Source organism: Paralichthys olivaceus, chromosome 11, assembly GCF_024713975.1.
Source record: "Paralichthys olivaceus isolate ysfri-2021 chromosome 11, ASM2471397v2, whole genome shotgun sequence".
NCBI classification, from domain to species: Eukaryota; Metazoa; Chordata; class Actinopteri; order Pleuronectiformes; family Paralichthyidae; genus Paralichthys; species Paralichthys olivaceus.
Genome location: NC_091103.1, coordinates 7,864,347 through 7,882,013, shown reverse-complemented (window position 1 = coordinate 7,882,013; position 17,667 = coordinate 7,864,347). Strand labels below are relative to the sequence as shown.

The following is a 17,667-nucleotide window of genomic DNA, read 5'->3' as shown; positions in this document are numbered from 1 at the left end:
CAATTATGCCGCATTTATGTTTGAAAAGACTTTTGTCCGTTTCACACAATGTAACTGTCATTGTTTGGCCATACTACCACTAGAGGGCAGTGCAAAAGAGGCAAAAGTGCCCACTTTGTAAAATGTTTCTCCCTGTGCCCAGCAGGGGAAGTGACATCAGTAGTTTGTGTCCAACTCCCAGAGTCCATCCTCAAAAGGTTCTGCCATTAATTACATTTCTTCCTCATGCTCTATGGTCATCCAGCTTGAACAACTGGCTACACTGCCTCTCCATGATTTCCAGTGGTACCGCACCATTTTGTCCATATTTGAAAGATGTCATAAGTCTCGCACAAATACAGATGAAATTAGTGCAGAGTCGAGGCAGGCGGCTTCATCTGTTTCCATATACGCATCTAAAGATGAGCATAAATGAGCCTTGACCCACAACAAGAAAATGTGATCCCAAGATATCAAGCAAGACCAGTAAATGAAAAGATAACGGAACAAAAGGAAGAGACAGTCACACGAATGAATAAATGATGAACCTGCTTGGCGCAATGAAGAAAATGGGTGAAGTTGTACAGCATGTAGGTAAGTTAAATGTGGCGAGCTTGTCAGTAAGTCAATTAGCTATTCATCCATTCACTCATTCATTCAGTCACCGCCTTACTCAGTCAATGAGTTGTTTAGCTTGCTTCTAAACAGGGAGGAAGAAGAACAGGTGGCCAAGTACAGGAACAAACTCGAGGTCGATATGTTCTATGAAGATGGCTGCTTTATTTACTGAGCTGTGAGAAGAATGTTTAGAGAAACTGGTTCTGACTGGAGCTGGAGATAAAGCATACACTGTACATTCATCTTAAGAACGAAAAGCAATGGACATAGTTTATCTTAAGGAAATGCAAAACTGCATTGGAGGTCATGGAGAAAGGATACGGCAGAATAGGATAATAAGAGGAAAAGAACAAGTAATGCAGTGTGAAAACACGTGTCACGTATTTCCACATGTGAATGTGCACAAAGGGAATCATGTGAAATTTGTTGCAATTCAATTTTTTCACATGGTTTCATTTAATCTGCTTTCATTTCGTGAGGTTACAATTCAATTCCAATGTCCTTGGCAACAGCACAGCAGGCAATAGGCTGATAAGCCTGTTTGAATTGAGATTTCACACTGAGGGTGTGTGGTGAGCAGGAGTGGGGAGGTGTGGGCGTGCGTGCATGTGTCTAGAAGTGAAATCATAAAATCAAGCACAGATAGAACAAGGTCAGGGAGATTAATGTAAAATTATTAACAAGGCAGAAGCAAGGGCAGGGAGGGGAAGAGGGAGTCACACAGGAGGTAGAGGAGGAGGTACTCTGAACAAACTCCAGCCTATCACATGAAAGAGGGCGTGTGTCAGCAGACAGGAAGGAGGGAGGAGAGCAGCAGCAGACGGAGGGAGGAGAAGCAGAGCATGCTAGCGGAGGAGGGAGAGGTGGGACATCAGAGGTTGGTAGACAGAGATGCGGTGCCACAGTGAGTGTGTCTGCGAGGCTGAGTGCTGCGCAGTTCTTCATCCTCTCATCAGGGACCATGATGTGCTGTGGCACCACGATGTCCAGATTCACTGCAGGAGCAGGGAGTGCAGGTAGAAGTTCACCTTGAGCTGAGGTCCACCAGCAGCGACACTCTGGACCTTTTGGGATTACAATAAACGCTCGTTGGTAATTCAAGCAAGAACAGCTGAGATTTGGATCTGACAAACCTGAAGTGGCTCCAGAATCTCTTCAAACTTTCCTGACTCACACTGAAACATCTGACCAGAACGATCTAAGACACCAGAACCAGAATTCAAACAGGTTCTTGGTTTGGCTGAAACTTGGCCAGTTGTCTGCAAATCGGGAACCACACAGGTCCAAGTTTGTGGCACCCTCATCTTAAACTGGAGGCCCGCAAAGCCACAACCAAGCAGGTCCTGGAGCCCAGGAACCCTGGAGCAAGCCTGACCTTGGACCGGCTGCCACCAGAACCCCTGTTGGCACAAGCAGAAACGTCCAGCATGTCTCAGACCGGAGGACGGATCCACAACAAAAAGGCTGGCATCCGGGCCGCGGTCATCCTGATCGGACTCCTGCACAAGTCTCGCAAAGCCAAGGAGAAGGAGAGGGAGAAAGAGGAGAGTGAAGGGTGGGTGAAGTTTGTCCCATTGTGGTGTCTGATGAGGCGGGCATGCTGGGTATGTAATGTGTGTGGCTTGAGGACACAAGCAGATGGTCTGCAGTGCAGTGCTGGGCTGGGATTGTGAAGAGCTTGTAAAGTCTGTGTTGTTCCAGAGGAACAGGGCACTTTGAGCGCACTGCGGTTCACTGAGTTTGCAACTGCAGTTTTATTATAGGTCCTTCTTATTAGTGTGTGTGTGTGTGTGTGTGTGTGTGTGTGTGTGTGTGTGTGTGTGTGTGTGTGTGTGAGAGCGTGTGACCACACGTGTGTGTATCTGGGTCAGTGGAAATGACAGATGGGAATGAGAGAAAGGTATTGAGTGTACAGAGGTGTGCTCTGAGTGCAACTGAACAGCAAACAAGAGGGGTGGAGAGAACAGTGGACAGAAGCAAAGCTGCTGTGTAGAGAGAAGGACGAGGAGGACAATATAGAGAATAGAAAGGAAAAGGTTCAGAGCAAAGGCTGTACACTCATCTTCTCATGTCTTCCTACGGGGAAAGACTTGGAAGGTTCATGGAAGTTTCACTGGACACTTGTTGATGCCTGTAATGCTCATGTCGTTTCACTGCCTCAGCACAAGGGCACAGTGATAGGTCGGTGAGAGTTTAGTTGTTGTACAGTGAACTTGAGTGCAGAATAATAATCCAAAACCGTTACTGTCTCCAAACCTGCAATGAACAGCTGTTAGATTTGTGTTTATGACTGAGGACAAAGGCTTCTGCTAAGCATGCAACAAAACTGGTATTTCTGCTTTCAGGTAAAAGTGTTGAGGATGATGTGTGTGAATGTATATTTCAGACATATTGCTGCTGCTTTACCTCTTCCTAATGTTACCTGGAAGGGGAGTTTCCCTGCTATGTTGTAGCCAGATCATTTTACTGCTAACGCTACCTGAGTTGCACGCAGTCAATAAGATCCCTGGGAACATCCCACCTGGAAAAAAACAGCATGGGAGGGTTGCCAGGGTTGAGCACCCCCACACTAAACCCCACCTGCCCCCAATAAACCTGTTTTGGTGGAGCTAACATTAGCAGCCGTCTATGTACAGTTAAACTGGCAGCTGAGTTGGATGTTTGGAGTGTTAACCTATATAGTTTTACTGTGGTCAAGGATATATGTACAGTGTTGAATAGGTGTGTGTGTGTGTGTGTGTGTGCATGAGAGAGAGAGAGTTCAATGAATGCACTATGCTACTCTGTTCTAATAGCCTGGCCCAAAATAGACTGTATCAAAAATAGACCCTAAGTCACTTTGCAAATGCTGATAAGTTTATCTGAGCTGTTTGTGTATGTTTGTGTGGTAGGTGGAGGAGGAGGGCATATATTTGTGTGTGTGTGTGTGTGTGTGTGTGTGTGTGTGTGTGTGTGTGCGCGTGCGCGCATGTAATTCAGTTTCAGATGGTGTAAAATTAACCCCGGGAGATGAGGCTGCATTAGCAAGCATGTAAATCGGGCAACTACTCCAGACTTCCTGGGGCCCCCTTAAAATCTGCAGGTTCCTTTCATGGTGTGGTGCTTTGATTAATTGCAAATAATATAGGAATATGCCCCATTAGAACAAAAGTCAACTGAAATGATTGTGATTGGTTTCTATAAGCATCCAGTACTTAAACGAATCGTGGTCCATTCAGAGTGACAAACGCGGAAGGAAGACACAGCTGACTGGCTGTAACTGGCTTACAGTATGTTTTTCCTTCACCATGAAATCTGAATTTACAGCAGAGGAGGTCAAATCCAGGAGTAACGCACATATCATGCAAATAAAAGGCCACCAAAATGAAACCTCCTGTTACGTTTTACAAATTAAATTGGGGATTTATCTGGGTTTGACCATTGATGGAAAATATTGGATAGTAAAAGTACATGTCATCAAAATACTTTTTGTTTAAATGACCATAAATGAACTGACGGAGAGAAAACCTGAGGCCACATAGTTTTCCAGCATATGAGAATGGTTTGTTTATTCTGGGCAAAATGTGTTCTTGAGATGCAGCAACAGTTGACATGCACAGTATGTCCAGCACAAGAGGCAGCTTTTTTTTTGCGTCATGTCAAATGAAATCAAACAACACAATTATGTCTGGATCAGAGCAAATAACCTGAAGCACTGCAACAACAATTTTCTCACTTGTGTTGCTGCGGATGTGTCACATGGTGATCAATTTGAAATTGTCTACAATTTTAGGGATTCTTTTTTCCAAGCGGTGGTTGTGAGGTTCATGATTGCTCTCCATCCATATTTCTACCTCTGCTTTTTCACTCTTTAATACGCCGTCCATTGTAACAGGAGCTTTTTTGTCCGTAAAGCTCCAAAAATGAATGCAAGAGAAAGTGAATTACAGACTGAATCCATCATTTTGTATCTCAGCAATAATAAGACAAATTGTGTTGACTGCCTGAGAAAGAAGTTTTCATTGGGTGTGACTCTGCAGGAGAGAATTTAAACTGTGATTATTTTCACTTTATGTTCATGAGCACCTGAACATACAGGCACATAATCTCTCTCCTCCTCTCTCCACTGACACATCCCTCTCTCTATTCATCTCTGCTCTGATAGGGACATAATGTATATTTGCTTTCCATTAAGTCGAACAACATGAGGCCTTCTGCTTGTATCTGAATATTTATATTACCCCCCTATGCATTAATGCCTTCCATAGCTTATTTATCCGCAGCTGCAGACATGCTTTGTGTGTGTGTGTGTGTGTGTGTGTGTGTGTGTGTGTGTGTGTGTGTGTGTGTGTGTGTGTGTGTGTGTGTGTGTGTGTGTGTGTGTGTGTGTGTGTGTGTGTGTGTGTGTGTGTGTGTGAAATGTTTGTTGTGTGTGGAACTATATGGCTGTAATTTCACAAGCAGAATTGTCCCCCACTAAAATGAAACACTTTCAGTAACAGTTAATCATATATACCATCTAACAACATGGCATGTTACATGTTCAGGATTTTAAACAGGCACAGAACAAAGTATGAGTTCATTGCAATCCCAAAATGATATTAAACCAACACTGCATTATTAAATGAGTACATTATATGACTGGGCAGCCCCAGTGGTACAGTACATCCTGTTGTTTATGGGGAGCTGGACAGTGGTGGAACAGAGAAAAATAATGAGTATATGGTAAATTGGTGGTTTGTGTCTCATAAAAACTACATTCAGAGGGTCACTGTCTGAAAGTAATTCACTGAGGAAAACAAGGAGAGAGAATTGTCTAGGTTTATAGATGAATGCTTAATGACCTCATCTAAAATGTACACTATAGAAGTGGTGATGAACTATAGATGTTGACCAGCAAACACTCTACTTGAAGAAAGAACCACAACGTTTTACCAACAGACTGGATTTTAAATATATATGCACTAAAAAAGTTAGATTGCCTCCACTCTAAAATAATAATAATAATAAGATCATAGACTAGATTATAGATCATAGATCAGCTGGTTAGCATAGTTTAGAATTAAAACTGGAAACATGGGAGAAGCAACTAACCTGGCACTGTTTACTGGACATGTTAATAAGTGAGCTTTAGAGGTGCTGTAGGCAGATTTATGGCTTGTTGCTCTCCCCTGACCTCATGTCGAGCTAGGCGAGTCGGGTGTGCACTCATAGTGATGAGCAGCTAGGGCTGTCACTTTTTCATCTAGTTTGACTAATTTGACATGATGCGTGAGCTGCTGCTAACAGATTTGTTTCTGTTGAAGAATACAGCAGCATGGTACAAGGAGAGAAAACAGCCTGACCTTATCGATTTACGTTACTGGTCGAGAGGACATCCAATAGGTCAAGCTGATATTGAGCACCCTCTGCTGGATTACGAGGCAAACTACTTCAGACGTGCACAACACCCTGTGCACCATTAGGACTGGTGTGCAGACAATATTAGTTTTTCTATCCTGTGTCTACAGTTGTAAAGTTTTTTGAAAACATCACTCTTAATGGCTTGTTGGCAGAATGATTCCTCTAAAGATTGCTGAGTGTGCTTTTGTTCTGGTTCCTCGGCTGGTTTAGGACTGTGTGGTGGTTAGTTTGTAGGATGACAAACAAACTGGTTACTGAGCATTCTCTGCAGCGAGGATGATCCATATCTGTCATTTAATCCAACCAGGTTTATTGCATGATCACTAATTTTTGACTGTTGCTATTTATTTGCATATTTTTAACTTCAGCACTGACCTTGTGGTCCTGTACTAGCACACTGCATGCTCTCTCAGTGGACATGTTCAGAAGTCTGTCTTGCTAGGCTACATGACACGGTGAATATGAGGACTCTGAAGGGTTGTCTCCTTTTGCAAAGTGTGTGACAGACTTTCTACTATGTCAGCTTGCATATCATTAAATCAATAATTAAGATATAATAATAGACAGTACATATAGCACACCACTATGCACTTCTTAAGCCAACAGGTCACGTTGACTTCCAGGTGACGTTGAGTCTTCCTTTAAATAGAATCCCTCTTTGGATCCCCACTAGGTCCTCTTAAGTTATGATGAGAGCAGACACCTATAAAATGTATGATGATATGGTTGTTAGTCAGCCTACATGGGTTTGATTGGGTGGATTAAGATCGCCAGCCTGTGGAGGAGGACTTGGTGTCATGGTGTGACAGGTCCTTCATTCTGCTAAATGTAGCAAAAACTAAGGGCAATGAGAATTGATTTTATAAAGTCGTCCTCTGCTGCTGCGATGACTGTTATTAAGGGAGAGGAAATTGAGCTGGTGGAAATCAACAACCTCTCAGGCAATGTTATGGACAAGAAACTGTGTTTTAATATCCAATGAGATACTGGAAATGTGAAGCTGCATCTTTTCTTCCTGAGAAGAATGTTTTTTCCTGCTTTGATGTCAGTTTATTATAGAAATAGTCGACAACTGACACAGTCACCTTTACACTGCCAGGAACAGACTTGTTTATGTGACGACAGACAGCAGTTGGGGTGAGTTGGATCCTGCCAAGTTTCATCTGGACCTTCAGGCTTTTCAGTTTAGTCTGCACCAAAATATCAGGTGTGAAAGGTGCACAAACCACAGTCTGGACCACGGACAAAAATGTAGTCAGACCAAAAGAAGTCGCCTGAACATCCTTACAGCAACTCAGCAAATATGTCCAACTATATCCTGAACCTGGAAAACCATTTTCACATTAATAACTCACCTACTGACCTTTTGAACTCGTATATAGCAGCTTCTACATCTAAGTATTTGCAGTCGCTGCCACTTCATTTTTTCTCTCCCAGTTATTTTTAGTCTTTTGTAACAGTCCTTTCAGTGTTCTCTGATTGTCCCAGTCGTCTGATTTGTTTTGCTTTTTAAAACCCTGTCTGTATATTTCCCTGTGGATGAAAAAGATTAATTTGGTGTGACAGTTTTGCAATTATCACCACAGCTGTGGTCCCTTAAGAGAAAATGTCATCAAACAGTGTGTGGTGGTCTATTAGGAATCTGTTTTAGGGCTCTTGATATAAAGATGTTTGGGATGAGTCTTAACAGTATCGTAGATACAAACTGAGTGTACACTTCCTCTGAAGAGCATGGCATGCACTGTGATGGTGGAATGTGTCTCTGTTAAATAGACAAACTCAGAATTAGACTGGCTTGTTGTCACCACGCAGCAAGAAGGTTCCCAGTTTGCCTGCATGGAGCTTGCATGTTCTCCCTGTGTCTGTGTGTTTGCAGGTACTTCCTCTCACAGTCCAAAAACAGATTTGGTTAAAGTTAATTGGAGACTCAAGTCTTTGTAGTTGTGTCCTGCAGTGGACATGTGCTTGGTGAAATATTTGGGACAGAACAGGCAACAGCAGGAATATTTTTTACATCATCTGTTTTGGAGAAATCCAAAACTTGACCGACCTGCTGCATCTAGTTACGGTTGCTATGCTGTGAATGGTTCATTTGTATGACGAATGCAGGGCTATATTTTCCATTTCATTTTAATAGAATCCTTTTTTTCTCATTCAAGTTCTTATTTGACTGAAAAATATAAGACACTGTTTAGGTAACCTTTAAACCCAGGTGATGTTTTCCAGATGGAGGATGAATCATTTGCACTTCAGCATTGGTTCAGCAGGTTAACCACAGCAGATGTTTTAAAGTGCTGCTTCTCTGGACACCTCACACAGTTTTTCCTTGTCTCGTTGCTCCCTCCCTCCTCTCGCACTCAAACCTTCCTCCTGCCGTGTCACACAACCGCTTTTTATTCACTGACTCACTTGTATTTCCATTCCCCTGTCTCCCATGCTTTTCTTTTCTCTACTCTCAGTTACTCTCTTTTTTTAGTCTTGTGCGTGTCATTCCTTTTGTGATTACCAAGTCGTGGGAGGCCGCTAGTATTGGCTCTCTCACACATTTGATTGCACTTGACCTCACATGTCTCTTTTTGTACAAATATGTGTTAATGTGTATGTGTGTGAGTGTCAGCCTTGTCTCGGTGTGTAATGGATGAGATACTATTGTCTCTAACAAGTGTCCAGAGACCCAACCAAGACAGCCCTATTTACCCAGCTTCGCACTGGAGATTGAGAGTGCTATTTTTAGTCTCCACAGATTCATTTATTCTCCCTTCCCATACCTCGCTCTGTGGCCGCTTCTCTTTCAGCGATCTGTCTGACATCCATTTATTCTGCTCCTCTCCCTCTCTGTCTTCACATCTCTGTTCTTTTTCTCCGGGACCTTTCTGTTCTGGTGTAGTTATCAGCTAGTCTGAAGTGGTGGAGCTGGTTGAGAAGAGAAGTATTCAGTGTCATCTGACGGATGCTCAAATCTATTATTTTTTTCTCCTTTGACACGAGTCAGTGAGGCTGGGCGAGATAGAGCAACGATAAGGAGGAAGTGGCTCCAGGAAAATGAATAGGATTAGACAGGATTTATGGCATTTCCAGCGATGTGACAGCGAGTGGTGATGTCAGGCAGATATGTTGTTCAGTGCAGTGCAGCGCTGGGCCAGAGGACATAAACTTCTCAAATCAAAAATATTAAATCCATACCTGATGATTCCTGATGTTGTTCTTTTAACCTTTTTTCCCCAATTAGTGCACATACATAGATAGGGATGTAGCTAGGTAGCCGGACAGTGTGTGGAGTAAGAGACAACAAACAAAACAAATAAATCATGATGGTAATAATAATGATAATATTAATAGCAAACAAATAATATAATAAAAATTAGAGGTGTAATCTGATTGGGTTTTACTCGTGGGGCTTTACAGGATGGGTGTGGTATTTCTGTTCATTCATTTATTTATACACATTTCCACTTGCATACACTCTTCTGTTCTGTTCTTTTTTCCCTTTTCCTTCTCTGTTTTCCTTTTTTTATCTTCCTTCCTCCCCAGTCATATGCTTACATCACTTCACTTTTCACATGTTGCATTAACTCACCGGCAATAGGATAGATTCGAGGATTGTTGATTAGACTTTATTGAACTCTTCAAACTTTTTTTATAGCGCTGATTGATGTTTCATTGATATCTGTTGTGTTTAAAGATCCAACCGGGTTGATTTACTGATTTTTTCCCTGCTTTTCCAGTTGAGAAGTATTGTGTTCTTGGCGATAGTTAGGGCTTCATGTAGGGGTGTTATGATCTGTGTTGAATTTGAGCGTCCAGAATACCGAGTGTACATACAGAAGGGGGATAATGGAATATTGCAGCCAAGAAATACAGACACTGTAGTGGTTACTTGTTCCCAGTAATGTATCGGCGGGCACTACCAGAGTAGTTGTCCATTGTATTTAGTGTACAATGAGTGCATATATATATATATACATGATGTTAACACTTCAACATCTTTGTATAGTGTTGATAATGTACAGCAATCAGTTGAACAGAAGATGCTTGATTTGAAAATGCTCTTCGTATCATAGACTGTAAATGGACAACAGAACAGCTCCCAGAAGTGAAGCCAAATCCTCTTGACTGCCCCCTGTTGGCTTACTGCAGTATAGTACACAAATCCCACCTTCTCCATCTCAGCAGAATGGACATGGGCCAAACGTAAAAAAAAAAAAAATTGGTCAAACGTTGAATGTTCACGTATGTTCCAGTAAGTTCAGTTTCAATTAGTTGCGATGGAATAAAAGTAGAAGCATCAGAAGCGTCATGATTTACAGCTGAGACTGATTCGTGATTGGTTGAGAGTATGTACCTGATTAGAGCAGCTCCATTCCTTAATCACTACTGTGCAGACACTGGTTCCAATTTTTTTTTTTTTACAGTGTCTGGAAGTGGTGATGAGTCGTCCGTCTTTATTTGCAGTCTTTACTTTCTATGAAAATGAAATAATTAATTATTGAAGGAGCATTTACGTGACACAATACCATATGAGTTATTTCCTAGCGATTATACAGGTGTTCATTTTGTCAAAGGGCTCCTTGTTTATTCATCCATGAATACATGATAATCACTTGAGAGTAAAGTGCGGTCATACTGCATGAAGCACAACCGCAGACAGAGGCAAGCATGGCCTTTATCAGTGTCTGAGGTCTTGGGAAGCAAAGGCTGTACATGTTAAAGTCCATCAGAGGTCTCCTGGCACCATTTGAGCAATGAGAAAGAAAACAGCACTGACATTTCAAAGGTAAGACAAAAGCTACTGTAGATAACCTTTTACCAGCTTGTACTGTCTCTGTGTATATGTGAGTGTGTGTGTGAGAGTGTGAGTGTGTGTGTGAGGTCTAGGTGTTGCTCATGTTACTGGTACCTACATTTATATACGCAGCAATTTCACTTCCTTATGGGGACAAAGAGCATTGTCCTGTCTCATTTCCTGTCCCTTGGCCTTAAGCCTAGATATAAAGTGCCCTTTGCTGGAGACGTTCCAAACAGAGAAACATGGAAGAGGGCTAGAAAATCTTCCTCTAAGAACTGGGACAACACTTTCTATGTACAATAGTCTAGCAACATTCAACCCACATTGCTGTGTCTGTCTAGAAGTGGGGGTAGTAGTCTACGATCTAACATGTCTTTATTATTTAAAAACGAAAAATTGACAATGAAAGCCGCCGGTTCAACGCTTTCTGGACTGACAAATATTTGCTTATTTCACCGCCAAATCCAAACGCAAAACCAATGTGTTTAATTTGCAGTGGTGCGTATTTAAAGACTACAGTGTGCGGAGACACCACATCGAGAAACACCAGACTTTCCACAAAAACTTTCCTGAGGGATTTCAGGAGAGGGCTGCAAAAGTGCAGAGTTCGATTACATCTCACAACCCGAGCTGTACTACTGTGGGGCAGTCATGCACAGCCCAAGAGAGAGCTACAGCAGCTTCACTTCGTGTTTCCTGGATCTTGGCAAAGAAGAAAAGCCATTTACAGACTCTGAAACCGTGAAAGACTGAATGCTGGCCGTCGTGAATGAGGTAGTAAATGAAGACAAAATAAAAATGAGTGTGACCTCCGCCCTGTCAGACACTTCGAACATTCGTAGAGTTGAAATTCTTGCTAAGGATGTGTTTGAAACGCTGTTAGAAGAAGAAAGCTGATGTCATGTTTATAACAGTAAATGAGTCAACAGATAAAACTGATACTGCACAATTGTGCATATATGTCAATTTATGTTTTTGGACAACTAATGCTTCCCAGCGGAACTGCTTGGATTACTGCGAGATAGAAATCTTTTGTTTTTTTCAAAGACAATGGTCTGGGTATGAAGCGGAGGGCTCAAAACAGCAATGGACAGCGTAATGGCTACAATTAATTTTATTTGCTCCACATCAAGCCTCCAACACCACTCTTTATGCAGGCTGCTGTCAGAAATGTCTGCTGAGCACCACAACCCCCTTCTTCACAATGACGTCAGGTGGCTGTCCAAAGGCAAAGCACTGGAGCGTTTCTGTGATCTCAGAGAGGAGATCACAACTTTCATACTCCGCAGCTAGCATACCAAGGCAGAAACACACTTGAATCACAAACTGGACGACAACTTAACGGCCGATATCTGCTTTCTGAGCGACATATTCAAGCAGAGACAAAACTGTCATTGAACTTGTGGAGCAGATGCACGCATTCCAAGTCAAAGTGGACTTTTTCGCTGCTGACTTGAGCACAGGTCGAATGCTGCATTTTTCGACGCTCACACACATGAACACTTGCACAAACATCAGTGTGTTGACAATGAACTAAAATGACAAAGAAGTGAGTGTACCAGTGCCACAAAACACAAACATTCACTCAAACACACACAGTCTTCTTCTCCATCAGTACATTGGCTAAATGAAAAGGATATTTACTTGCTGCCAGCTCTTTAGTTGAAGGACCAATTACTTTTGTACACTTTCATATATTAGTTTATAGAAGCAGCATGTCTCTGGTGTCTTCTCTCCAGACATGCTTCACCCCTGTTCCTCATCACCCCCTCACTATCTATCCTCCTGTTGCTAATGAGAGCGTTGCAGGTTGTCAGGTTGGACAGTCTTATCTCCTACCACCATTTTCGTATCTATTCATATCACAGTAAGAGAGAGAGGTTCCTACAGGAAGCAGCCGGTGACTTGGAGCGTCGTTGCCTCCCAATTATTGCTCCCCTGACCTATACACCTATCTGGGATGCCAGTACTCTCCTGTCGGACAGCTGAGTCATGCATCCTTATTTTTCCTCTCTCTGTGGAGCGGAACGTGTAACTGTACCACTGATAGTTAATGGTGCAGGGGGAATCGAGGACTGACAACAAGGCAAAGTGATATTAATTTTAAATTGCTGCTTTAGGATGTAATGGCTCTCTGATGTAGCTCATAATGTCACAGATTATCTTCAGTCACACGTTTGCTGAAATTAACCCAAAAGACTGTTAAGTCTATGTCTGAAATCAGTCCCTCCTGCGCTTATGAAAGATGTGATTCATTAGTTAATCCTGCAGCCTTTTAAGTTTTATAGTGCTGATTAACTATATTTTTACTTCTTTCTTGTCTGGTTAATCACTGAACAGGCCAAGTGGGCTCAAAGGCCCAAGAGATCACCGGGCTCTGGTTGAAGTGATTTTTTAACCTTTTGTCATTGGAAAGTTGAACAGACATCTACAGAGACACCAAACCAAAGCAAACTGAGAGTTAATCCTCAGCTTCATTTACCACCTCAGCCACGGAGGTGAGGTTATGTTTTCACCCCTCTGCCTTTGTTTGTTTGCACAAAAACGACAGACAGGTCTCCACAAAATTTGGTGGAAGGATGTGATATAGGTCAGTTGAGAACTCATTATATTTTGGGGTGGATCCAGATCAGGGTGCCGATCCGGGATTTTGTTTTTGTCTTTGACATTGCAATGCTCTGCTCATGGGAATTTACTTTATTCCCTCAGGAGTCTCACAGCTGTTTGTCCACACCCACAACAAGGGGGATCACTACACCTGGCAATCTATTAATGAAGACTTTTGACAAAGTTTTTAAACAAAAAAAATCAAAGCGCAGAAGCAAAAAAATCAAAGCGCAGAAGTGGAATCTGGAGTAGACGTTTCACGGGCAATGCAGGAGCAACGTGAGCTTGGGGAGATGAGCTGAAGCTGTAGCACAGGAAATCTGTCGAAGCAAAAGAAAGTTATCCTTGGTTATATAAAGCAACCTCGCCTTTCATCAGAGCTGCGACTGTCACGTCCAATTGGATTCTGATGCGCAACTTCCTCATCCTCAGTCGACTTTAATGTACATCAGGGTTGATGGGATGGGATCTTATGTTCCCTGCCCCCTGTTCCCTGCACCCTCTCCACAACCCCTCATCTTTCTCCTTTTCTCTGTGTCCAATTACTGTTATATTAACTCCATTAGAGAAACCATCAGTTGTGTAATTGGCCAATCAGCATGAAGACCCAGGCTTCTTATCAAGTTTCATAACAAATATTAAGCCTAACTGGAAACAGAAGTGCGCAGCAGCGAAGGCCCTAGGATGCTCTTGCCCGAAACCCGCGGTTCACCCCGTCCGCTAGCTTTCCGTCTGCTCTTTATCTTTCCACATCTTCAATCACCCTGATGCCCTCTTTCCATCCTCTTATCGCCTCTTCCTGTGATCTGTCCGTCATGTGGGGATGTGCAAGATGCCGTCCCTATTTTTTTTCTCCTCTCTGTCTGACCACTCTGTCACGCTCTGTGTCTATGCCTGTGCCTAATGTCCCGCTGTCCCAATCTTATCTGCAGGGTGTAATCAATAACTAAAACAACAGAGATGTATCACACTCTCTCCCTTCATCTGTCTCTCTCCCTCGCTCCCTCACAAAGACTCGTGCAAACACAGATTACCAACATCATTAGATAAACATGATTACTGTCTAGATGTAATTACTGTTGAATCAACCATAATTAGTGGCAGAGAAATGAAAGCTGGATGACTGACATTCAGATTTACAACAAAGGTTTACATCTTGTTCTTCTTTGGATGTAGATGCAGATGTGCCCTAGTTTTGCACAGTAGGTTCATAACCACTTAATCTAAGCCCAAGGCGACAGGTGCTTGAACTGAGTTTCACTTTTTTCCTCCAGCAGCAGCTATGGACTAAAATCCTTTAAAGATCATTTCTATTGTTTTGGATGGATGAGTTGTTCAGAGGTGATTTCACTGCTCTTGGCAGAATGCCGGGCCAGAGAAAGTCACACAAAGCGAAGCAGCCACCATGCAGCTCTCGCAGCCAGTATTTACTGGGTATTAAAATAATTTAAGTGTGCTGCAGCGGCTGGGAAGTTTCTGCCAGACTGTGATTGTACCACCTCAGAGCCAGAGGATTGAAAGCAGTTTGACCTTGTCATTTCATTTCACTGCCCAAGTGTTTGCTTCCCCCAAGCCAACACTGAAGGCATCAACAGAACAGAGCTGATAAAATAGTTCATGAAATAAATCACACATTTGTCCCTTAAAGCAACAAGATTTAACCTTTACCTTAAAATAGCAGCTTCAAATGTAATGTTTGATGGTTCACTGGCTTGGAAAAGGGAGAATTGTGTTGCTTTCATCCTGCTCCTCACACCAAATGCCCGTTCTTCCTCAATTAACTTTGGTGAGTGTGTATCTCCAATATTCCATACTTTTAAATTAAAAAGAATTCTAAACACAGTTGGCTGTATTAGGTAAAGCTGCAGCTCTTCTTGTTCAGGAAGCTGGGGATCATGGGTAATATGCACCATTCAGTTGTGTTTTAGTTTGGTGAGTGGGACTACGCTCAGTGTAACAGATTGAGGGACTTTTCTTTACATGAAAACCACTAAATTGCCTTGACGCGAAGCCCAACAGAACTTATAATCATGTGGGGCTGAAGGGGGCGCTGTTGCTCAGTAAAAGTTGTGAAGTATTGCTTTTGTCAGAATTGAAATTGATAGTTCAGAGCCCTTTGTAAAAGCTAGAGGTTAATGTTGAAATCCTGGAGTAGATAGTTCCTCACCTAATAACATGCACAGCACCTTGTGCGCTCACACTGGGAACACGTTGTGGTGTTTTTAATAAAATGTCTACGCTCATCTAACCCTCTCTCCACTCGACTGTCTACTGACTCACTTTCTCCATGACCTGATCTTCCTAAATTGTGTCTTTGCTTCCTCCCTCGTCCTTTCCCAGTAGTGCTCTCTCCCCCCCCCACCATTTCTGTGTGAGGTCAGTATCTTGTGATGTAGCTGTTTCAGCACCGAGACAATCCTGGTAGCAAGGACAACAGCACCTTGTCTTCTCCCACTCTCCCTCGTGGACACACACTCTCGGCAAACAGCATCTCCCTGCGTCCAGGTGTGAGATGGGTGTCATCCTTGTGCCCCACACAGGGCGTCACAGAGGGGACAGGGACAGTGTTCTGAACAAGCTTTTACTTTTCATAGGTCAGCGGCAGAAAACACACAGTGTCCTCCTGACCTGCGAGAAAGATCAATGAACAGCATAAAAAAGAATTCATCTTTTTTTTTTCAGTCTTCGCTTATGATGCTTATTCAGACATTGCCCACCCTTGGATACTGTAAAGTAATACACTGCAGCCTCACACACACAAAGGGACACAGTGGTGTATTGTGTGAGTGCTGAGCCTGTGGAAAGAAATGGCTGGTATGTTGTTTTTCAGAATGAGGAATAGGGTTAAACATGATTTGGGTTTGCCACAAATGGCAAATGGAGACAGGCTTGCTTTGTCTCTGTTTTGTCTCCACCTTTGTTTTGGTGTCAGTAAAAATGGAGACTGTGGCTGTGAGTGTCAACCTTGGAGAACTGCTGAGAAAAGGCTCCACTAACGAAGGCCTCAAGTTCACTATTTTCATAGTGTGCACCATCAAGTTTCTCTGCTGCTCATAACCTCTTCACAAAGCTGCACAAGAGAAGAGCTAAGGGGCTTTTATGGTTCCAGCTAATGAATGGAAAGTAGGGGCGTATTAATTTCACGTTAACACTCAATTAAAACTCTCATCCTGCTCGTCCATCCACTTAATCTGAAGGGATCGGTTACAGTTCTCCACTTGGCAAGTACACATGGTGCACATCCTGTAAAACCTGATACAAGCTCTGTTTTCACTGTAAAAATCGGATCTTGCTGACACTCAGTAAAGCGCATACCTCTGCAAAGGCCCAAGAGTCTCCTTATAAAACCCCATTTTAATTCACTAGATCCAGGTTTTTATTTGGATCACCAAATCGCACACACTCATGATAATTAAAAAACTTAAATATCAGTCCGTTAAACTTGTCTTTTTCATCAAGATCCATGAATTATTCTCTTAGAAATCAATGAAAATGTAGAAAAAATCTCAAAATATTGAAGAAAGTGGGGAAAAAAGCTGGATTTGCCAGAATGGGATTCAGCAGAGCACATACGTCCACTACCACTGCCCAATTGTCCCCTTGACGCAATCAAGCTTGCACACAGTTATAGTAATCAGATTTTCAAATCAAAAGCCATTCATTAATCTCTACATGGGACATCCCTACAATGCCATATATCGCAAGGTCAGAAAAAGTGATACAAAAAATTCTGGATGTGCACCCTGATCTCACCCATATCACATCCTTCACCAAGTTTCATGGGAATCTGTCCAGTAATTTTTGCATAGTCTTGCTTGTAAACAAACAAATGGACATAGGTGAAAACCTCACCTCCGCACTGGAGGAAACACATCTTGGTAATCTTGATCATATACTAAGCATAAGAAATAACCATCTCAATATATCATATTTGAAGTTGTACCGTTAGAGATATCACAGCTAATCCTCCTGCTGTCTCCCAGTGGCAGCTTAACCTTTCACATGTGGCATCATTAATGTGCTTTCATGCCTCTGAATACGGCACAAAGGAAGAAAGCATAATGAAGGAGAGCAGAGGCGTTCCTTAAAGTGTCCTTGATGTCCCCTGGGACGCTTCACTGCGTATTTCCAGCAGACTCGCTGACTCACATAAAAACCTATATAATCTTTAGGTTGCAGGTCTACACTGGATATGAACTGGACCGACAGACAGAAGCGGTTGTTCACACCTATTTTGTTTTTCAGGTTGTTGATGAAGAAAAATATGGTTATTAGTAATGTTCCAATCATTTCCT

The 17,667-nt window shown here is 42.5% G+C and overlaps 1 protein-coding gene across 8 annotated transcripts in view; it reads left to right on the top strand.

Annotated features, from left to right (window-relative positions):
* Positions 1–17,667, top strand: part of rap1gap2a (RAP1 GTPase activating protein 2a) — an 80,545-nt gene that overhangs the window by 39,311 nt on the left and 23,567 nt on the right. For 4 of the 8 annotated variants that reach the window (XR_011244546.1, XM_020095197.2, XM_069534432.1 and 1 more), the window contains exon 1: positions 1,481–2,152. The exons of 3 other annotated variants lie outside the window; for them this stretch is intronic. Coding sequence is in view for 4 of the 5 variants with exons in the window: in XM_020095197.2 (XP_019950756.1) it covers positions 2,025–2,152 (128 nt within the window). In the remaining variant the exon portion in view is untranslated. Of the gene's footprint in view, positions 1–1,404; positions 2,153–17,667 lie in introns of those variants that run through there. One more of the 8 variants, XM_020095198.2, reaches the window with a different exon arrangement.